The sequence below is a fragment of the Leucoraja erinacea genome, chromosome 27, assembly GCF_028641065.1.
Source record: "Leucoraja erinacea ecotype New England chromosome 27, Leri_hhj_1, whole genome shotgun sequence".
In the NCBI taxonomy this organism is placed as follows: domain Eukaryota; kingdom Metazoa; phylum Chordata; class Chondrichthyes; order Rajiformes; family Rajidae; genus Leucoraja; species Leucoraja erinaceus.
Window position 1 is genome coordinate 1,348,607 of NC_073403.1, and position 23,482 is coordinate 1,372,088.

Genomic DNA, 23,482 nt, shown 5'->3' on the forward strand with positions numbered 1-23,482 from the left:
TCCGATCAGCTATACTTTACATAATTATAATCAAGGCAAACTCAAGCACAATGGACAGAGGAAAGGGGAAGATGCAGTGTGCAGACTATAGTTCACAACATTGTAGCACATCAGTTCCATAGATTAAGTCCAATGTCCACAATGAGGTAGAGGTGAATCGGACAGTACCCTAGTTATGGAAGATCAACCTGATGACATGGAGAAGATGAGGTTTCTGCATCTGGTGGTGCATGCTTTCAAGCTTCTGTACCTTGTGCTGGACGGGTACTGGAAGGAGGAACGAATGGGGGTGGGACAAGTTGTTGCTAATGTTGGCTGATTTATTGGCACAAGTTTGATCTGTCCCTTTCTCTTTAATTGCAGACTCACTTACCCAACATCAAAGTCCATGCCTACTTTGCTCCAGTGACACCCCCTGCATCAGTGAGTGGTGGTCGCCAGCGTTTCTGCAAGTGCTGCATTGTTCTATGACACCAACTTTGTCCTGCCCAAATCTATTTAAATAGCATTGCAATGGAGGCGATTGAACATGTCGTCAGTGGCGATCCTGGTGCATTGTGAGACTGTATAGTAAGGGCTGTCCAATCACTGTGGCTATGACTGATCGCATGGTTACCAGGCAGCACCTGTGATGCCCATGTCTGTGGGTGCAGATATGTAGTAGTCCCATCACTGTATGATTCAATTCAGATTTTCCCAACAACACGGATAATTTATTTTTTTGGATTTTTGAGGGGAAAGAAAATTAGATTCCATGTGTTGCAGTGGGGGAAATTCTTTACATACCCGCTCGTGAAAAATGTAATGCAACCTACCAACACACACGTACTGTGAGACACAACCACATTATACTGTGCACTAACCCTTTTGCCCACTATTCTCTCTGCATGGGAAAGGAAGGGAATTGTAACATGGAATTTGTGGCACGTTGGCCTGTGAAAGCTTTGCACAAGAGTTTCTTGTTGGTCCAAACCGACTGCATATCTGTCATTCCTTCCCTGGAAAAGAGGCTACCAGCTGGTATTTTAGGCTCTGCAGCTCACTATTTCTGCTGTCTTGCACAGCTTGGCCCGTGCTACAGTCCTGCATCCTGTAGCATCAAGGTCGTTTGTTTTCTTCTTGAGATACGCTGAATATTTTTGTTCCTTGTGAAATGTTTGAGTCAATGGTCTCTCCGCCCGAACGCACGGAGTACGGTTCCTCAGGTTAATGGATGCCTGCAGTACCACACACAACAGTCCACTGTTGAAGTAAGGTGACCATATGATGACATTGGTGTATCAAGCATAATTAGTGTTTGGGGTGGGTGCAGTGCAATATGGTGCATTCTGTCACAATTCTATCTTCATTTGTCCTATTTAGGTAGAATTGATGGATAGAAATTTAGATCAGGAGCCCAAGTTAAAATTCCATTCAATGATTGTTTAGTTAATTATATAAACCCCCTTTAACCTGGCTGATGTTGAAAGACTGAGGGAAGGTGAGGAATCATATACCTGGTTGGATAAACTTACTGGACCATGGGAGAACTGATAGGGTTTTCTCTTTGCTTGTTTACAAGAATGGGTGGATTTTTTTTTAAGCCCTGTTACCTTATTGTGCAATACAGTCAGTTCATGATACATCTTAACCCTGTGTGTTTTTGATGTGTGTCAGTTCTTCAGTGGTTCAGAGTGTCAGATGTGGTTAACGATTTCCGTAGTTCCAAACATCCAGGAATGAAATTGTAACATTTCTCACGATCCGCCTGCCTCATTCTATGTAACCCATTGAACAACAGTCCCGATCTTGTTTCAGATAAAACACTAACAACCTACCAATGTGTACAAGTTGTGTTCTCGGAGATCTAAAACATACCAGATGTTGGAGGGTTAGAGGTAAATGTTAAGAATTAAAATGTAAAAAATGTAAAAAGCTTTTAAAAAATGTTTTCAATTTTACTTTGGAGGTGGGAAAGAGTGAGGACTAAAGTGATTCATGTGTCTTATGTTTTCATTCTTTATATTTTAAACTGAGCTTGCAGGCACTTGCTTGAAGTTCTGAAATCAGTTCTGCATTCCTGAATTATTATTCTTGAAAGTTTCTTGAAAACATTCAATTATAAATTTACGCATTTAACATTTTTTTTAAAAGTTTGACCTCTCGCCATTGGATCCACAAACATTTTGTTCGTGTGGGTCATTTTGAGATATGGTTGCACGAGGAAATAAGCCTGGGACTGGCCTGTGGAAGAGTAATTGACGGAGCTGTCTCTGTATTTATGGCTCAGCAATTTCAGCAGTGACTCCGGGATTGTTATCATTTCATTCAAGTTGCTTCTGACTGCAAAGGCCCAAGAGATGGAAATCTGCCACCTTCACATGCCGAGTTGGCAATTGGCGGAATTGTAGATGCTGCATGTTGAATTCTTCTTCAGGATTTAAGTTCCATTGAAGCCAGTGAAACAAGTTTAGAAACCTAGTACAATGCAGAGCCATTGCATGTCCAGTGCATGCAACTTTCAGCAAATATCCATCCCATTGTCTCCAGGCAATGGGACAGGCCATGTTATGTGTGAAGATCATGGAACCCAATCCCTCTTCAAAACGAAATGACAAACCAAATACACAAGAAGAGACTTTAGCTGAGTCATTAATTTATTTATTGTGGTAGATGTTTTTCCCAACTGTTCTATACACCAGATGGAAGTAATGGTAAAATGAAGATAAAAGTCCGTTTTTCTGTGACTTGCCTATTATTATTATTATTATTATTATTATTATTATTATTATTATTGATGTACGGGTTTCCTTTTAATTTATTTATTTTCTGCTTTGCTATTCAGTCAGTCATTTACTTTAAACAGCAAAGTTGTTTAAAAGGCTAATTATCTTTGTGCCCTTTCCATCCAATAATATTGTTCCTCTAAAAGCGAATGCAATGGAAGTTTGCTGAAAGCTGCTTCCTGGTGGCTGCCATATCTTTGGCAAGAGACCAAAGCTTGTAATCTTTCCCCAAGTCGGGCTGAGCAGTCTTTATAGATTCTTCCTCTGGTCCTGCCTTTTCTCTACCATAGACTCTGTTCCTGTTGCTTTTGACTTATTTTTGGATTGCTTCCTTAACAGCTGGCTTTCCTTGCAGACACTTATGTTCATCTTTTTTCTTCCCTTTTCTTGATATTGCCGATTGCAAATGCCATTCAGCTGACTGTCCTGTAAGCTAGCGCTATGCAAGAACAGCTGACTTGCATGCCACATTCATAACATGCCACCAGAAAATGTTAAATGAATGCGTGATTCGACTTGCAGTAACTTGTTCACAACTCTGTCTCATCCTATTCATCAACACTTCCTCCAAAGGAAAAGTCCAGGAGAATTAGTCAATATCTAGTTACTACTAACGTGACTTTATTTGATTCCCAGTATAATACTTGGGTTTGGTAGAATGTTTGGAGAGAGAAACAGCTAGTGTTCTGGCTGATGGTTTCAGTTTTGGTGGCATTAAACTGAATGAGCATAAGACGGGTGTTGAATTTTTGCTTGATCAGTGATTTATTTTAACCCTGATATATTTCCCGTCTCAATGACCCTGCAGATTTCCATATAGTTGTCAGTGCCTTGGGAACTATATGAATATACCTTGTATGGTCCCCTTGTTACCTCTAACAGACACACATAGCCTCTGGCTCCTCAGCCTATTCATCCAAAGCTGTTGACTTGTTTGTGTAACATTCAGGAGTTATCAGACAAACTTGTAGATATTGACAGTTTACAGTGGCTGCTGGTCTCTATTCTAGCACTGGTAAGTTTCTGCTCTCCACCTTTCTCTGTGGCATTGTGTTTGACATCTCGTGCATGAATGTGTTGTCCTGTTAGCAGTGGGTGTTCGCTGTAGCTTTCTTGCGGTGGTTTGTTTTGGTCTTGACTCGATAGTCCGAGCTAGAGTAAGGGAAACAGATTTGGATTATTTTTGGTTGATGAAGCCAAGATCTGAAAGACTACATAGAAAAGCAGTATAGACAGTCGTCATCATGTCCACTTCCATGCCAGCTGAAAAATCCACCCACACCAATTACCTCTTCAATTCTTCCCCTTTACTTTGGAGCATGTTAAATTCTCATCCTTTTTGGCCCATAATCACCTTGAAACTATAAGTAAAAGACCATTGTTCATATGATGCAACTTTCTTCAACTTTTTCCTTTTACTTATTGCCTTAAATTTGTGCGCTCTAGATGTTAACCTCTCAGATGAAGGGATTAATCCTTCCCTTGTTCTATGCAGTCCTCAATTTTACACCTCAAGTAAATGTCTTGCTTCATTAGTATCTAGATTAATAGCAATCTGATGTGGAAGTAGCAGTGGTTAATTTAGTGGATGTACCCATTATTGGTATCTAATAGATTTTGGAACTTGGATGTTAAATAAAATGTGCTTGGCCTGGTTCCAGCTCACTTCTGGGGTATGAAATTCAGAAAATAAATCTTTTTGGTAATGTAGCTTGTCTGAACTAATTGGAAATAAGACATTCTCCTTATGAACCCAGTGCAGAAAAGTATGAAACTCCAAAGACGTACAGGTTTGTAGGTAAATTGGCTTGGTATACGTGTAAAGTGTCAGCAGTGTGTAGGATAGTGTTAATGTGCGGGGATCTCTGGTCAACGCAGACCCGTTGGGCCTGTTTCCGCGCTGTATCTCTAAACTAAACTAAATACTTTCCCACATGTGCATCAGACTCCCATCCTGTGATCAATAGTGTAGGTGGGTCGGCCTGCAAAGTCAATAGGTACATCTACTTGGTCACAGTCTGCAAGTCTCATTACTACACCCCAAACATCAATTGTCATGGGCCAACTCTAAAGTGGTGGTGCTGTACTTGACCAATGTGAACCTGTCGTACATCCCTTGGAGTGAAGTTTGTCTTTCTACCATATTGGGTAAGACATCCAGGGAGATAGCATCAAAGTATTTGGAAAAAATAAGCATCAAAGACCTCATGGCCACAAACTACACTGAAATCTTACCAGCTCTTCAACATGTGAGGCCTCTCTGAGGTTGGTTAGAACAAGGAATACAGTTGTGATGGGACTGCATGAAAAAGGGACCAAAGAAGGGGAACATTGATGATCACATCTGTCAGATGATATTTAGCTAAGCAACTTGATGCAGGGGAACTTTAAAAAGTGAAATAAACCACAATGAACAAGTTGGGACGAAACTTTGACAGAAGTGGTAAATTTCCAATTCTCTTGGTGGCATATTAATATGATGCAGTTACATCGGGATTATTACATTGGGAATGCCAACATCTGCCTGCCTCCCATGTGTGGCTGGACAGTATTGTGCTCATCAGCACACCTGACTATCCCAGCAGGTGCCCTGGTCGGCTGGAGTGGATCCTGATTCGAGGAGATCATTTTATTTTTCTGTCTGTGCAATAGAAAGTGGCATTTCCAGTTTTTGTCTGTACCTGGGATGTGGATTTTCCATCAAGATCAAGAGTTTATTTTTCACCCCTAATTGCTCTGAGTGCAGTAGTGCGCTACTTTCTTGATAGCATTTTTGGACAACGGTAGCTTGTTGTGGACACTTCAGAGGTCATTTTAAATCAGATCCATTACTGTGGTCATGCAGTCATTAACAAACTAATTTGTGTTTCCTTACCAACCTGAAATGTTATGACAATCACTACTGACAGGTTCTATTGACTTTAAATTACCTAGCTCTTTGAATCCTCTTGAACATTAGTCCATGCCTCTGGGATGCTAATGTAACACATCCACAATGCCTCCACCCCCACATCTCCACATGTGAAGTGGCTATCTATGTCGTCTTTTAATTAAAATGGTTATAGCTTGCCACTGGTTCACAGAAACAAAGGACGTTTCTGTCCACCAGTGGGAATGTTGCTTCATTATAAACTGCTGCTCTTGTTTAAGAACCAACGAAGGGCGGCTGTGAATAGTTGTGTGCAATTGTTGAGAAATGGCAACCCATTTTATTTAGTGTCGGTAAAAATAGTTGCAGATCTGGAGAATTTATGGTGAAGTGTCCAAGTGGTCGGTTACATAGTATTATAGAATGGGCTTCCATGTGCCCCTCCCTCATCAGATGAAGCTTATTTTTTTGAAGTTGTGTGAATATTATGAATTGCACACTTTGCAATACTTGAAGTACAACTAAAAAAAGAAATATTTTCACTTCAGTGTTAATTTGACAGCTTTCTGAGAATATGATATACAACATTGCATTAATATAGCAGAATGCTCTGTTGACATGACCTGATAAGGCATACTATCAATTTTAATGTAGCAGGAGTTGTGATTTGCCTATACTGCACTTTATGCAGGATCCATATTTGCTCACCATTGAATTTACACAAATTAGCCCAAGCTACCGAGTTGGTGTTGGTCTTGGTCTTCAACCAGTTGAGTGTTGTGTTAAATCTCATTTGTCCAGTGTATCCTGTATTTGGCATGGTAGTTATCTTCTTTGCGGTGATGGCTTGGCGTTGATCTTCTGGGTTAACTGCATTTTTAGGTTAGACACTTTAAGATTAGGTCAACTTCTTATGGAGTTGGGGAATGGTTGGCCTGATGTGAATTTGCAAACCAACTCAATTCCACTTTTGAAAGACCAGTGCATTTGCTTTGGAATCTACTTTAAAGCAAGATCTAAAGCACTGATGTTAACATATTCTGCCCAATGACTGCAACTTTTAATATCTAAAAATATTTTCATGTTTTCTGTGGAAAATGTAAGGATTTACAGACTTTTTAAAAATCCGCTTCAAACTTCAGCGGTTGTTGGGACAGTTAAATAGGTGCAAAAATATAATCTCAAATGACATTAAAACTGGATAAATGAATCAAAAAGCTCTGTGTTGTTCATTGGTTTCATCGCAAACATAAGCAGTCAATGTTGCTGCCATGAAAATGTCTTTTAGCCTGTGGCTTTAGGTATGATTGATCCCTGCCTAGGTTCTTGGTTATTAGATTATAAATCTAAGCAAGGCTTGTCAGTACACACACAAATGTAGATAAACCTCAACTGTAGTTCAAGCTTAACAAGAGGTATCGAGTGCAGTAATAAGCAAATTTGATGATGCAGAGTGGGATGAAAGTGTTAATCTGATCAGAAGAAAAATGATTACGGTTTTTTTTAAGCTCCAGCATAATCCAAGGAGCTAAAGCATTGATTGTTTTAATATGTCTAAAGAGACGTGCAGTTCATTTTATTTATGCAAAGTAAAAGCTACTTGAAGAAAAATCATTTTAAGAATGTACATATTTTGTAAAAAGGAGAAAAATCCCCCCCCCCCCCCAAATCTATAGGGTGATGTGCGGCCTTAAATTGTCAATCATCAAGATGATTCTGTTTATAAATTATGTGAGAGATTGATTCGTTGTCGAGTACAAGATTCTTGACGCGTTTTCGTTCCAGTACCACTGTGTTGAGGAGAGGATGCTGCACTTCAGTGAGGTCAATGGTTGGATCGTTTATAAAAGTGTAGAGCTATCTTTCTCCACTACAGTCTTTCATCTGTTTTTATTTTCCCCCCCATTGAGAATGGAGCTGCAGACAAAATAAACAGGTCCAGCGCAGGCTTCCTTTGAGGCCCGTATGGTCCCTAGCAAGATGATGTTGAAAGGTCATTCCCTATTACTAAACTAAAGTGAAACAACAAGGACCTCCCTTCTATATGGTTGGTGAGTATATGCCTTGTGGACCATCCATGGGTTAGATACCAAAGTAAACCTGTGATTTTAAAGTCTGCTAATGTTGACGCCTCTGATTGTTTCCATGTGTAATTTTCTGAACAGTGAATTTTAAAACTTCTCTCTTTTTGTCTTTTATACTTCATCTAATTTCAACCACTACCATGAAACATAGGCAAATAGATGTGTTTCATTTCTCAATACCAAGGGGATTGGGTCAGTGCAGCAAAGTCTATTCAGGCCTTACCAATGAGAAATAATCTGACAATTTGTGTTTCAGCTTTAAAGAAAACTGTGTTACATTTAAATATTACATTTGGTAAATATGTTGAAATCTTGTTAAATCCCTATATATTATATAAAGCTGTGTTGTACATACTGTATTCCAATTATATTGTAATCTGTGCTAATATTCTCAAACACTGAGTGTTCATAATATAATGCCAATGTATTAAATAGTGAAGTATTTCCTTTACTGTGTCTCTGTTTCTTTTTTGGAATAAAGATGTACAGGTAATCTAATAATTATTGGCTTTTAAAGAATGGAGGGCAAGGATTTTTCCAATTTTGTCCTCGTTGGCTGGTGGAGCTTCAAGTTAAAACGTTTTTGCTGCTTACCAATAAATCTGAACAAGATTTGAAGTGCTGAAACAGAGAACACTTAAATGCCAGAGACCTAATAGAAATATACACAATACAATTATTGAATGGAAGCAATTATGAAGGAACTGCAGGGGGTTGAATGGTGACCTTCTTTGCTGTGAACTTTTAATTTCTGTGATGGTCTTAACACAGTTCCTGATGGGGATGTGATGTTGCCCAAAATAACTACTGGAGCAGCCAGGGTGCTGTTGGAACTATTGGCATGGAAAGCATTTGGCTCGGGAGCAGATTGCAGTTGACTGCCTTGACATTGAATGACAAAGCTGGGAAGTATATTCTGAATCTTTCCATTGGCGTTCTTCATGTGGAAAATGACTAGAAACAGCAAGATGAACATGAGAGCTTGGATGTGTTATGTTTACTCCTTTAAAAAAAAATCATATTTGATTGATTGTAGGTTGCATGGAAACAGGCCCTGACACCGACCGAGACCACAATGTGTATCACCCGTATGCACAAGTTATTTTATCCCACTTTTGCATCCACTCCTTACACACTAGAGGCAATTTACAAAAGCCAATTAACCTGCAAACCCGCACATCTTTGGATGTGAGAGGAAACCGATTCACTGGAGGAACGCCATGCAGTCACAGGGGGATGTACAAACTCCATACAGAAAGTCCGATCGAACCCTGGTGTCTGGCACTAAGACTAAGCCACTGCTGAGCCTTGCTTTCAATTGTATAACTCATTGCATGTTCCTCCACGATGCATATTCTCTACCGCTGTGCCACCGTGCCGCAGTACCACCAGAAGTTGTCAGATTTGGATGTCGGTGGAAGGTATTATGTTCGTGCCTAAAATATATAGTTGGATTGTTACTGAACTGTATGCAAAAAAACTCTCACTGAACTTAAGTACAAGCCAATAAAGTACCATTGAACCATAAGCCTTGGCGCCATTACTGATCCTTTGTTGATCAACCCAAGTAGTCTGATAGAGATGCAGCAATGCCAGTTATCAATAAAGTCAGAACACCGAACATGGACTATCTTTATTTGTTTTTTCAGTACGCGTTTTAGAAAAGGAACCTTGCCATTTCACATTGCCTGTGTAAATGTTTACACTGATTAAAAAGGAAGTACCTGCGAAGGCTTATATTGATGTTAACATTGGAAACTAGTCGAGCTGTTACATGGTTTCTGTAGAACAGTTAAACCTTCGGAGTGACCGGGACGGCAGGCAGCATGACTTGATGTCAGTGCATCCCCTCACCCTTTAACATGTTCCCAGCCGACATCCAAGACTATTAATGCTACATGTTTGTGTTCAATTCACTTTGGCCTTGCCCTGTTGCTTGAGTTCCTCAATTGCAGGAAGGTTTCTGGAGGTTCATTATTGAGCCTTGTTAAAGGTGACTTGCCAAACTCAGACCACTGATGTATGCACAGAAGAGGGCAGATGGTAGCTGGATGGTGACACCAGAAGGCATAGCGGAAACGTGCAGAGGTATGATCTGGTCTTGACTGCTGAGATCTGGTTCAATTCCAACATCTAGTAGTAGAACAACAGCTATTCACACAGGTATCTGCTCAATGTCATTAATACAATGCCCGGGCATAAAGATAAAGACCAGAGTGGCTGGTGGACAACAAATAGTTTTATGTAGTTGATCTAAATATTGGCCACGTGTTCAGTGGAGGGTTTATGAACTCATTTTGGGAGAATCCAGGCTAGTATCCCAAACATCGTTTGAGGTGAATAATTCCGTACCATTCAGAACTCTGTGGAGGAGGAGGTTAGATTGTGATGCCAAGATTGCACAAAGCTTTCCACAGGATTGATCTCTGCTCCAGCTGTTGCTTCCAATGGTTTAATTTCCAGATGCAGAAGCCCTATTTTAATATCATGTAGTATCCGCCCAGGCTGTCCACTGCGAAGAAAACACAAAGGCTTCTTAGAAAATCAGAATTCATCTCGTGGGTGACTGAAAATTGCAGACTGTCTATTATGCGGATTGCTTTCCCCGTAGAGTTAAGAGTGTTATATTGTTGTATGTTCCACAATGAACAATGACATTCTTATTATGCCCCCGTCCCACTTAGGAAACGTGAACGGAAACCTCTGGAGACTTTGCGCCCCACCCAAGGTTTCTGTGCGGTTCTCGGAGGTTTTTGTCAGTCTCCCGACCTGCTTCCACTACCTGCAACCTCCGGGAACCGCACAGAAACCTTGTGTGGGGCGCAAAGTCTCCAGAGGTTTCCGTTCATGTTTCCTAAGTGGGACAGGGGCATTACTTGCAGCAGCACAACAGAATATGCAAACCTAGTACACTGGAAGCAATGTAATAAATAAGAGAACCAAGTTATGTGTGTGTGTATATATATATATATAATATATATATATATATGTGTATATATATATATATACACACACACACACATACATACACACACACACACACACACACACACACACACACACACACACACACACACACACACACACACACACACACACACACACACACAAATTATAGTCTATGTATTGTAAATGAATGTTTTTCCCTATCTTGTACATTGATTCCCCCTCCCAAAGGCAACCAGCAAACCAATCCACTAACTTCTGTCTGAAGAAGGGTCTCGGCTCAAAACGTCACCTATTCCTTTTCTCTAGAGATGCTGCCTGTCCCGCTGAGTTACTCCAGCTTTTTGTGTCTATCTTCGGTTTAAATCAGCATCTGCCGTTCCTTCCTTACCAACTTGACCACTGTGTCATGTAAACTTCCAAGGACCCATTGTGGCTGTTGCAGGATATAAACCTGCTTATGTCCTCTATCAGTCTGGAAAGTAGTGCAGTACAGCACAGGAACAGGCCATTCGGCCCACCATGTTTGTGCCAAGAAAATTATGCCATGATGAAGCAAGCTCATCTGCTGCACGTGATCAATATTCCTCCATTCTGTCCACCTATCTAAAAGCCTCTATAAATGCCCCATCCTAACCACCACCCCCAGCAGCATGTTCAATGTCCCCACTACTTTATGTATAAGAAAGAAAACCTGTCCCCCACAATTCTAAATGTTGCTCCTCTCACTTTAAACCTATGCCCTCCAGTCCTTGACAGTTCCACCCTGGGGGGAAAAAGGTTCTGACTGTCTACCCTGTCTATGCCTCTCACAATTTTATATATTTAGCAATATGTGCTGATCTCATTAACGTAATGTAGAATCCAGATCCTTTACCTTTCAGGGAGTTGATTATGAAGCTAGATTCATCCGGAAGGTTCTGAATCATCTGTAAACAGAGTACAATGTGAAAAAATCACCTGTCTTCCACTAGATTGATTCCCAATAGAATTGGGCCACCAAGGCTCAAAACCAGGCTGTTACGAGGGTCCAAAAAATGTTATTTCATGCTTTAATTTTGTTTTCAATTATTCAATTTGACTTTTTATTTAATGCTTTACTTTTTATGTTTATTAGCTGCAAAGTCAAAATTAAAATGTTTTGAAAATTCAAGCATTTTGACAGAATTGTCGATTTATTTTTCATGCTATCTTAAAATATGGGCCATAGGTCCAAATGTTTGATCCAGGTTCAGCCACGCATGACAAAGGTTGGGAGCTACTGTCCAATGCTCCAGTGTATTGGACAGTCAGCAGGGCTGGAAGGCAAGGTGTATGCCCATCGAGGTTGGCTGCAGAGGTTTTGCAGGGCAATCGCTCTACAAAGCCTTGAGTGGACTGGGCATCAACGGAGTGGCGAGGAGAAGAGCCTTCAATAACACCACAGAGGCAGTGGAGAAAGCCTTGAGATGGCTCTGGATCAGGAGAGGAGGTCCATGGGAGGAGCGAATGCCACCTGAACACAGAACTTGGTCCGATCAACCACGGCTGGGTCGCCTGGGTGAGGGTGTCTGATGTTGAAAGACCCGAAACACCCAATGACCCCAGGTTGCATCACTGATGATGTGTTCAGGAGCATCAAGAGATGTATTTTTATCAATCAGGCTCCCCTTCCAAATCACACATTGCTGCCTTACAGCGCCAGAGACCCGGGTTCAAACCTGACTATGGGAGCTGTCTGTACAGAATTTGTCCATTCGCCCTGTGACTGCATGGGTTGTCCCTGGGTGTTACAGTTCTCCCACGCTCCAAACGTCGTACAGCTTCGGTAAAGATTGTAAATTGTCCATAGACACAAAATGCTGGAGTAACTCAGCGGGACAGGCAGCATCTCTGGAGAGAAGGAATGGATGACGTTTTGGGTTGAGACCCTTCTTCCGACTGATGTCAGGGGGGTGGGAGGTACATAGATAAGGAAGTGTAGAGGTAAGGAAGTGTAAGGTGTGAAAAAAGGACAAAGGGAATGAGGTTCAACGAAAATGTGAAATAGATCATTGATAGTTGTCCCTTATCTGTAGGATAGTGCTAATGTACGGGGATTGTTGGTCAGTGCACACAGGGGGTTGTTTCTTGGCTATATCTAAACTAAACTAAAAAATAAGCCCTACAAATGAATGGAAGAGAGATCATGTAGTGGGCACTACATAGGATATGACTATTATACGAGTCGCGTCCATGCCCCCCCCCCCCCCCCCCCTCCAGCGTCCTACCTACTGGATTGGCGCGGCCTTTCCTGCCGGGACCGACCAGAGCTCCAGCAGCAGCAGCGGGGCAGCGTTGGAACCATCGCGGGGCGGGCGATGCCTTACTGGGGATCGCCGTTTGGATCTCCGGAGTGCTGGGCCTGCTGCCCCGACATCGCGGAGCTCCCAACGCGGGCGGCGCTGACCAACATCGACTCCGCCCGGCTCGGCCTGCGGACATCGGGAGCCGCGGACTCCGGTGGGAGGCGGCTGATCTGGAGGTCTGGGCCGCTGAGAATGTTCTCCGTCGGGGGTCCATTGTTCCTGGCGTGAGGGCCTGAGCATCGTGGCGGTGACTGCGGGTACTCGGGAGGCCCCGACACGGGTGAACATCTGGGAAGATCGGCGGGGAGACTGGCTGGACTTAACTTCCTTAACTTAGTGCCACTGTGTTGTGTCGTGGACTTCTGTGTTTGTGCTTTTTGTTAATATTATTTATTTATTATTTATTTTTATGATACTTGACTGTAAGGAAAATCCATTTCATTGTCTCTTATGAGATAATGACAATGAATTGAATACAACACAATACAATAGTTTTTACAGGCCATTTTCTTGAGTACAGGTGTTGGGTGTTATGGGGAGAAGGCAGGAGAATGGGGTTTAATGGGAAAGATAGATCAGCCGTGATTGAATGACGGAGTAGACTTGATGGGCCGAATGGCCTAACTCTGCTCCTGTCAGTTATGCACATGAATTTGTAGGTGATCAGCATTCAGCGACTCACCTGATCACCGACTAGTATGTGGATCCCAGCCACGCCCTGCCGGTAAATCTGGAGAATCTGGTTTGGTGAAATGCTGAACAAAGCTGCCAACTTGTTTGTCAGTTCAGCTTTTGTCAAATCCTCCAGGTAGATTTCCTTGTATACTGCCAGGAAGGAAAAAGGGTGGAGCGTGTGAGGCCATCTCGAGAATACCACCAAACCAGTGAGCTGACACCAATATCAATCAGACGCAAGGAACTGCAGATGCTGGTTTACAAAAAGAGACGTGGTGCTGGAGGAACTCAGAGGGCCAGGCAACTCTCTCGGAAACATGACATTTCAGGTCGGGACCCTTCTTCAGACTGCCAAAAGATTCAGCGGGTCAGCTGCCTAACTCACTGAGGTACTCCAGCACTTTGTCTCTTCTTTTGTAAAAACCAGCATCTGCAGTTCCCTGTTTGAACAACACCTCGTATTCCGCTTGGGTAGCTTACAACCCGATGGTATGAACACTGAATTCTCCAATTTTAGGTAACTAACCTAATCCCACCCATCCCTGTTGCCCTGGACTTGCACCTATTTCTTCCCTTCCACATTCCCTCCTCCAGCTTCACAATTGACAACTCTTTAATCTTTCTGTTTCACACCCCCCCACCTCCACCATAATCAGTCTGAAGGGCGGCACGGTGGCGCTGTAGTAGACTTGGGTTCGATCCTGACTACAGGCGCTGTCTGTGCGGAGTTTGTACGTTCTCCCCGTGACCCCGTGGGTTTTCTCTGAGATCTTCGATTTCCTCCAAAGACGTACAGGTATGTAGGTTAATTGGCTTGGTGAAAGTGTAAAATTGTCACTATTGTGTGTAGGATAGTGTTAACATGCGGGGATCGCTGGATGGAGCGGACTCAGTGGGCCGAAGGGCCTGTTTCCACGCTGTATCTCTAGACTAAGGGTCCCAAACAAAAACGTTACATATTGATGTTCTCCAGAGATGTTGCCTGACCCACTGAATTACACCAGCCACGACCGTGTGTGTGGAAAGGTTGCTCCTCAGCTACTCATTAAATCTTTCCCGTCTTGCTTAAAGCTATGTGCGGAGGGTTGTAGGTTAATTGGCTTGGTAAAGTTGTAAATTGTCCCTGGTGTGTAGGATGGTGCTGGAGTGTGGACTCGGCGGGCCGAAGGGCCTGTTTACATGTTGTATCTCTAAACTATGCACTCTAGTTCTTGGTTCCCTCACCCTGGGAAAAAAGACTGTGTGTATTCAGCCTATCTAGGCCCTTCATGATTGTATACACCCTCTTCATACTTCAAATTAGGCCATTCGACCCATCAAGTCTACTCCGCCATTCAATCATGGCTGATCCATCTTTCTCTCTCAACCCCATACTCCTGCCTTCTCCCCGTAACCCCTTACATCCATACACATCAAGAAGCTGTCAATCTCTGCAATAAATATATCCATTGGCGACCTCCATAGCCGTTTGTGGCGTGAATCCCACAGATTCACCAAACTCTGAATAAAGAAATTCTCCCTCGTTTTTCTAAAGGTACATCCTTTTATTCTCAGGCTGTGGCCTCTGGTCCTAGACTCTCCCTTGAGTGGAAACATCCTCTCCACATCCACTCTATCCAGGCCTTTCACTATTTGGTAAGTTTCAATGAGGTTCCCCACCAACCTTCTAAACTCCAGCGAGTGCAGGCCCAGTGCGGTCAAACGGGTGGTCATCATTCCCGGGAGCATTGTCATTTTTGAAGGGTCCTAACCCAAAACATAACCTATCCATGTTCTCCAGAGATGCTGCCTGACCCACTGAGTTACTCCAGCACTCTGTGAAACGTCACCTATCCATGTTCTCCACAGATGCTGCCTGACCCACTGAGTTACTCCAGCACTCTGTGAAACGTCACCTATCCATGTTCTCCAGAGATGCTTCCTGACCCGCTGAGTTACTCCCTCGCTTTGTGCCTTGGTGAGATTGTACTGGACTGAGGTGCCCCCCCCGCTCTTGCCCCACCCCACCCGACCACACAATCTGCCACCACTCACTGACCATAAAGCTATGTTCCTTACCAGACTTGTTTATACTGCTTGTATGCAATGAACAATTCCACATTTCCTTACCATCGTCTGCTTTGATCTGTCATTTTCACACCTTACCCTTCCATAACTCTAGACTCCCTCACCCCTGACTCTCAGTCTGAACAAGGGTCACCCATTCCTTCTCCCCTGAGAAGCTGCCTGTCCCGATGAGTTACTCCAACACTTTGCGCCTATCTTTGTTAAACACTGCTGCAGGTAGGTACTCCAGCACTTAAAAACATAGAAACATATTAAATAGGTGTAGGAGTAGAGGCCATTCGGCCCTTCGAGCCAGCGCCGCCATTCAATATGATCATGGCTGATCATCCAACCTAGTATCCTGTACCTGCTTTTTCCCCCATATCCCTTGATTCCGTTAGCCCTAAGAGCGAAATCTAACTCTCTCTTGAAAACGTCCAGTGAATTGGCCTCCACTGCCTTCTGTGGCAGAGAATTCCACAGATTCACAACTCTGGGTGAAAAAGTCTTTCTTCATCTCAGTCCTAAATGGCCGACCCCTTATTCTTAAACTGTGTGACCCCTGGTTCTGGACTCCCCCAACATCGGGAACATTTTTCCTGCATCTGGCCTGTCCAACCCTTTAAGAATTTGATACGTGCCTATCTATATGTCTATCATTTTTGGACACAGATACGCACCACACACCGACGTACTAGGAGTGTCCGGGGAATTGTCTGTTTCTTTTCCTTGCTGGGGTTCCCGACACATGTAAATGGTCAGTCGGGGACGAATGGACCTGTGGACAGAAGCAGGAGCATTGGGTCATTGTTTCCAGATCATGGCACATGCAGTTCCCTCCGCTACTGAACACAAACCCCTCATTCAGTCTTTCCACTCTGACTTTTCTGTTTAAACAGGCCCTTCGGCCCACCGGGTCCGTGCTAACCAGCGACCTCTGCACGTTAGTACTATCCTGCACACTCTGTCTAGGGGACAACATACAATTTTACCAAAGCCAATTAGCCCACAAACCTGCACCGACTTTGGAGTGTGGGAGGAAACCGGAGCACCCGGAGAAAACCCACACAGGTCACGAGGAGAATATACAAACTCCGTACAGACAGCACCTGTAGTCGGGATGAAATGCTATGAGGCAGCAGCTCTATCCCAGCGCCACCCATGGTTTGAGGTTAAGGTTGGTGTAAATGATCCCATTGTACTAACTGAAGAATCCTGACCTATTGGGGCAGCCAGGTGGCACAGCAGCAGAGTTGCTGCCTTCCAGCGCCAGAGACCCGGGTTCGATCCTGACTACGGGCGCTGGCTGCACGGAGTTTGCACGTTCTCCCTGTGAGCGCGTGGTTTTTCTCTGGGTGCTCCAGTTTCCTCCCACATTCCAAAAACGGGCAGGTTTGTAGGTTAATTGCCTTAATTGTCCCAAATGTATTGGATAGAACAAGTGTTCGGGTGAAGCTGGGCTCAAGGGCCTGTTTCTGCGCTGTATCTCTAAACTAAACTATTAATCCTTTGCCAAACCCTCGGACTATCTTGAATCAAACTTTATCTTGCACTAAACATATTTCCCTTTATCACAGTATCTATACAATGTGGACATCTCGATTATAATCAAGTATTTTTGGCTGAATATCATGCAGCAAAAAGCTTTTCATTGTAACTCGTGGCAATGAACGACTTAACTAAGCCGTGGAGAAACTCAGCGGGTGAGGCAGCATCTATGAAGAGAAGGAATAGGCGAGGTACCTATTCCTTCTCTTAGAAACATAGAAATTAGGTGCAGGAGTAGGCCATTCGGCCCTTCGAGCCTGCACCGCCATCCAACTCGGTATCCCGTACCTGCCTTCTCACCATACCCCCTGATCCCCTTAGCCACAAGGGCCACATCTAACTCCCTCTTAAATATAGCCAATGAACTGGCCTCAACTACCCTCTGCGGCAGAGAGTTCCAGAGATTCACCACTCTCTGTGTGAAAAAAGTTCTTCTCATCTCGGTTTAAAGGATTTCCCCCTTATCCTTAAACTGTGACCCCTTGTCCTGGACTCCCCCAACATCGGGAACAATCTATCTGCATCTACCCTGTCCAACCCCTTAAGAATTTTGTAAGTTTCTATAAGATCCCTCTCAATCTCCTAAATTCTAGAGAGTATAAACCAAGTCTATCCAATCTTTCTTCATAAGACAGTCCTGACATCCCAGGAATCAGTCTGGTGAACCTTCTCTGCACTCCCTCTTCATGGATGCTGCCTCACCAGCTGAGTTCCTCCAGCATTTTTTGTGTACCTTCGCGTTTTCCAGCATCTGCAGTTCCTTCTTAAGCAAAACTGAGTGAAACCCAGTCATTCCACAGCTCGCATCGTGCAGAAGATACCAAAGGTCAAAGGTGCTCTCACTCCACTAGACTCAGGAACAGCTTCTTCACTGTTCGCTGATTTCTGAACGGTCCATCATGAGCTCGGTACGGTCTTGTTTCCTCTGGGTATGCTGAATACTCAGGAAATGACAATAAAGATTTACAATTACAATTACAATTACAATCTGCAGTTCCTTCTTAAGCAAAACTGAGTGAAACCCAGTCATTCCACAGCTCGCATCGTGCAGAAGATACCAAAGGTCGAAGGTGCTCTCACTCCACTGTCAGGTGAGGCCCAGCGCAAATTGAACCTTCCACACCTTCAGTATGTTCTCCCTGACATCAGATTTCTCAACCCAACTGTCCATCATGAGCTCAGGGACAGATGCTGCCTGTACACTATGATAATCGACTTGTCAAAATTCGCCTGTGGGACAGGCCCATTACTCAGTAGTTTCAGTTTGAGAACCTTCAGACTTCTTCAGATGGAGAAATGCAGCTTCAGCAATGAGTCAGTGTTGCCACCAGGTGGCAATGTTTACCTAAATATTCACGATCAAACTGTTCACCAGACCTGCAACATCAGGACCTGCAACATCAGGACCTGCAACATCAGGACCTGCAACATCGGGACCTGCAACATCTGGACCTGCAACACCTGCAACATCGGGACCTGCAACATCTGGACCTGCAACATCAGGACCTGCAACATCGGGACCTGCAACATCGGAACCTGCAACACCTGCAACATCTCAGCAACATCTGGACCTGCTCCCCTGACACCTCAGAAGGGGACCTCTCCAGAGAACATCGGGACCTGCCTGTCCCACTCTGATGCAACGCCTGAAAAATTCGCCTAAGTGGGACCTGCCATCTGGACTCAGTCAGTTTCAGTTTGACCTGCAACCTGCAAGACTTCTTCAACATGGACCTGAAATGCCTGCTTCAGCAACATCGGACCTGCAGTCAGTGTTGCAACACCAGGACCTGCAATGTTTTGCACCTAAATATTGCACACCCTCAAATCTGGACCTGCACCAGACCTGCAACATCTGGACCTGCAACATCAGGACCTGCAACATCAGGACCTGCAACATCAGGACCTGCAACATCTGCAACATCAGGACCTGCAACATCTGGACCTGCAACATCTGGACCTGCAACATCAGGACCTGCAACACCTGCAACATCTGGACCTGCAACATCTGGACCTGCAACATCTGGACCTGCAACATCTGGACCTGCACCAGCAGGACCTGCAACATCAGGACCTGCAACATCTGCAACAACATCAGGAACTGCAACACCTGCAACATCTGGACCTGCAACACCTGCAACATCTGGACCTGCAACACCTGCAACATCAGGACCTGCAACACCTGGACCTGCAACACCTGCAACATCAGGACCTGCAACACCTGCAACATCGGGACCTGCAACATCTGGACCTGCAACATCTGGACCTGCAACACCTGCAACATCTGGGACCTGCAACACCTGCAACACCTGGACCTGCAACACCTGCAACATCTGGACCTGCAACATCTGGACCTGCAACACCTGCAACATCTGGACCTGCAACACCTGCAACATCTGCACCTGCAACATCTGGACCTGCAACATCGGGACCTGCAACAACTTGTTTAAAACCATTAAATGAGTTTATTCCAGTTTTATTTGGATATATTGTCTGATAAATATGCGCCGTGGCCTGTGACTCTTCTCCTCTTTAACTCTTCTTTCCTTCAAGTGTTTGTGGGCCACACAATAGACAATAGCTGCAGGAGTAGAGGCCATTCGGCCCTTCAAGCCAGCACCGCCATTCAATGTGATCACGGCTGATCATCCCCAACCAGTACCCCGTTCCTGCCTTCTCCCCGTATCCCCTGACTCCGCTATCTTTAAGAGCCCTGTCTAGCTCTCTCTTGAAAGCATCCAGAGAACAAATAGTAAATACTGTAAATAGTAAAGCATTCAGAAACTTGGAACGGAGACGGAAGGAACTGCAGATGCCGGAATCTTGAGCAAAACACAAAGTGCTGGAGGAACTCATCAGGTCAGGCAGCAGTTGTTTACTTTATAATTGTCACGTGCGCCGAGGTACAGTGAAAAGCTTTTGTTTGCCTGCTATCCAGTCAAAGAAAAGACTACACATGATTACAATCCAGCTGCCCACAGGTTACAGGGAAGGAATTCAACAGCAAATACAGTCCGATTAAAGATAGTTGGAAATACAATGCGGTAGATGGGAGATCGGGACTGCACTCTAGTTGGTGAGAGAATGGTTCAGTTGCCCGACAACAGCCGGGTAGAAACTGTCCCTGATTCTCTGGAAGGAATGGAAAGGTGAAAATCAGAGGCTGGAAAATATATTGGGAGTGGGACAAAGCCTGGTAAGTGATAGAGGGTTAGACACAAGGTGCTGGAGTAACTGTGGGTCAGGCAGCATCTCTGGAGAAAATGTACAAGTGACGTTTTGGGTCGGGGACCCTTTCTCAGGTCCTTGTCTCCACAGATGCTGCCTGACCTGACCCGCTGAGTTACTCCAGCACTCTGTGAAACGTCACCTATCCATGTTCTCCACAGATGCTGCCTGACCCGCTGAGTTATGGTGCAGCAGCATCTATGGAGCTAAGGAAATAGGCAACGTTTCGGGCCGAAACCCTTCTGGAAATAGGCAACGTTTCGGGCCGAAACCCTTCCGGGTTTCAGCCCGAAACGTTGCCTATTTCCTTAGCTCCATAGATGCTGCTGCACCCGCTGAGTTACTCCAGCACTCTGTGAAACGTCACCTATCCATGTTTTCCACAGATGCTGCCTGACCCGCTGAGTTACTCCAGCACTTTGGGTCTATCTTTAGTGTACATGGTACATCCTCATATTCCAAGGCTCTGGTGCTAGTCCCTGCCACTTGTGGAAGCATCCTCTCCACGTCCACTCTATCCAGGCCTTTCACCATTCGGAAAATGTCAACGAGCCCAATAGGCAACAGGTGCAGGAGTAGAGGCCATTCGGCCCTTCGAGCCAGCACCGCCAGTCAATATGATCATGGTTGATCATCCCCAATTAGTACCACGTTCCTGCCTTCTCCCCATATACCCTATCTAACTCTCTCTTGAAAGTAATCTGAGAACCGGCCTCCACCGCCCTCTGAGGCAGAGAATTCTACCTCAGGTCCTGGCAACATCCTTGTAAATCCTCACAAGTCTTGTCTGCTCCCTTTCCAGCTCATTGTTGGGTAGTAAGTAGTTGCTCCTGAACCTGGTCGTGGTGTTGGGACTTCCAGCTTCTGCCTTCAATAACTGCTCACTGAAGCTCATGACAATAGACAATAGATAACAGGTGCAGGAGTAGAGGCCATTCGGCCCTTCGAGCCAGCACCGCCATTCAATGTGATCATGGCTGATCATCCCCAATCAGTGCCCCGTTCCTGCCTTCTCCCCATATCCCCTGACTCTGCTATCTTTAAGAGCCCTATCTAGCTCTCTCTTGAAAGTATCCAGAGAACCGGCCTCCACCGCCCCCTGAGGCAGAGAATTCCACAGACTCACCACTCTCTGTGTGAAAAAGTGTTTCCTCGTCTCCGTTCTAAATGGCTTACCCCTTATTCTTACACTGCGTGGCCCCTGGTTCTGGACTCCCCCAACATGGGGAACATGTTTCCTGCCTCTAGCGTGTCCAAACCCTTAATAATCGTATATGTTTCAATAAGATGCCCTCTCATCCTTCTAAACTCCAGAGTGTACAAGCCCAGCTGCTCCATTCTCTCAGCGTATGACAGTCCCGCCATGTACAAGTAAACAAGGTCCCCCCTCATCTTTCTAAACTTCTCTCTGGGACCTCGTGGGTCTTTCCCCAGGTGCTCCGGTTTCCTCCCACGTCCCAAAGACGTGCGGGTGGGCCTGCAGGTTGACTGTCCCTAGTGTGTTGGGGAGGTGGGATAGTATAGAACTGGTGCGAACGGGTGGTCAATGGACCCGCATGGACTGGATGGGCTGAAGGGCCTCTTTCCAAGCTGTATCACTAAACTGATGTAAAACTAGGCTGAGCCTTGGGCTGTGGTTTGACCAGACGGGACGGTGAATGAAGGGGGGTCTGGTCAGCTGGTTTACCTCAGTCTCAACGCGTTGAAGAGCCTGATTCCATCGGCCGGGCCACAAATCTGAATGATATCGTCTCGGGACAGTTTAAGTAGATCAGCACCTGTAAGGTCAAATATAGATCCGTCAGTGAAGGTCAAAGGTTTCTCTGAGAGTGGCGGAGGTTGAGGGGGAACCAGATAGTGAGAGGGTCAAACCTTTACCCATGGTGGAAAGGTCAAAGACTACAGGGCAGAGGTTAAAGGAGATGTGCAGGGCATGTTTTTATACAGAGAATGGAATTCACTGCTGGAGGTGGTGGTGGAGGCAGGAATGATAGTCCACTTCACAGACATAGGAGCAGAATTAGGCCATTCGGCCCATCGAGCCTACTACGCCGCTCAATCATGGCTGATCTATCTCTCCCTCTCAACCCCGTTTTCCTGCATTCTCCCCGTAACCTTTGAGTTCCAGACATTCCCACCATCTACAATCTTTCACTTCCTTTAGTTTAATTTAGAGATGCAGCCACAGTCCACACCGCATGGACTAACAGACACGGAGTAGAGGCCATTCGGCCCTTCCAGCCTGCCCATTCGGATATGATCCTGATCATCCAACTCGAGTACCTGCCTTCTCTCCACCATGCGCCATTCAATATGATCATGGAAAGACTGATATCCATACTCTCTAGTATCCTGTAGAAACTTGCAAACTTCTCTCCATACAGGCTAGATGCAGGAAGATTGCTCCCGATGTTGGGGAAGTCCAGAACAAGGGGTCACAGCTTAAGGATAGCCTTTACAGATGGAAGAACTTTTTTCACATCTCTGGAACCCTCTTAAATATAGGCCAGTTCATGAACTGATGTGGCCCTCTAACTACCAGAGGGTTCTGTGGCAGATAATCAGTCCACAGATTCACCACTCTCTGTGTAAAAAATGATTTTCTCATCTCGGACCTAAAAGATTTCCCTCTTATCCTTAAACTGTGACCTTCTTACACACTTGATTCTACACTTTATTTCCTTTCTCTTCCTGCACGACCTGTTGTACTCGGGTATAGTTTAGTTGAATTCATATTTGGCACGAGAATGCCGGAGAGCATATGATATATCTCAGTATAGGTGACCATAATATACCAATAGCCCATTGGATCTATTTCCTTGGCATGAAATCCATCAAACATCTGATGATTTGTGTGTTGAAGGTTTCAATTGCATGAGAACACGGAAGTCTCACGAGCAGAGTTGGATTTCCCTCCTGCCTTTGCTGAAATGTTGCCTCTTGACATCACTCGTGAGCGGCCTGGCTTGGATTTTTGAACGTTGATTCTCTGCC

The 23,482-nt window shown here is 44.6% G+C and overlaps 2 protein-coding genes across 6 annotated transcripts in view; one reads left to right on the forward strand and one right to left on the reverse strand.

The window, feature by feature from the left end:
* The window catches only part of LOC129710080 (F-box/LRR-repeat protein 20), a 105,338-nt gene extending 98,542 nt beyond the window's left edge, over nucleotides 1–6,796 (forward strand). For all 3 annotated transcript variants that reach the window (XM_055656792.1, XM_055656789.1, XM_055656790.1), the window contains exon 15: nucleotides 364–6,796. In XM_055656792.1, coding sequence (XP_055512767.1) covers nucleotides 364–471 — 108 coding nt within the window. In that variant the 3' untranslated portion in view covers nucleotides 472–6,796. The remainder of the gene's footprint in view (nucleotides 1–363) is intronic.
* Nucleotides 6,797–9,332: 2,536 nt separating this feature from the next.
* Nucleotides 9,333–23,482, reverse strand: part of LOC129710078 (transcription factor CP2-like protein 1) — a 59,437-nt gene continuing 45,287 nt past the window's right edge. For 2 of the 3 annotated variants that reach the window (XM_055656785.1, XM_055656783.1), the window contains 5 exons: nucleotides 22,176–22,266; nucleotides 16,393–16,490; nucleotides 13,674–13,816; nucleotides 11,542–11,593; nucleotides 9,333–10,230 (listed from right to left, as the gene is read on the reverse strand). In XM_055656785.1, coding sequence (XP_055512760.1) covers nucleotides 10,193–10,230; nucleotides 11,542–11,593; nucleotides 13,674–13,816; nucleotides 16,393–16,490; nucleotides 22,176–22,266 — 422 coding nt within the window. In that variant the 3' untranslated portion in view covers nucleotides 9,333–10,192. The remainder of the gene's footprint in view (nucleotides 10,231–11,541; nucleotides 11,594–13,673; nucleotides 13,817–16,392; nucleotides 16,491–22,175; nucleotides 22,267–23,482) is intronic. The other variant, XM_055656784.1, reaches the window with a different exon arrangement.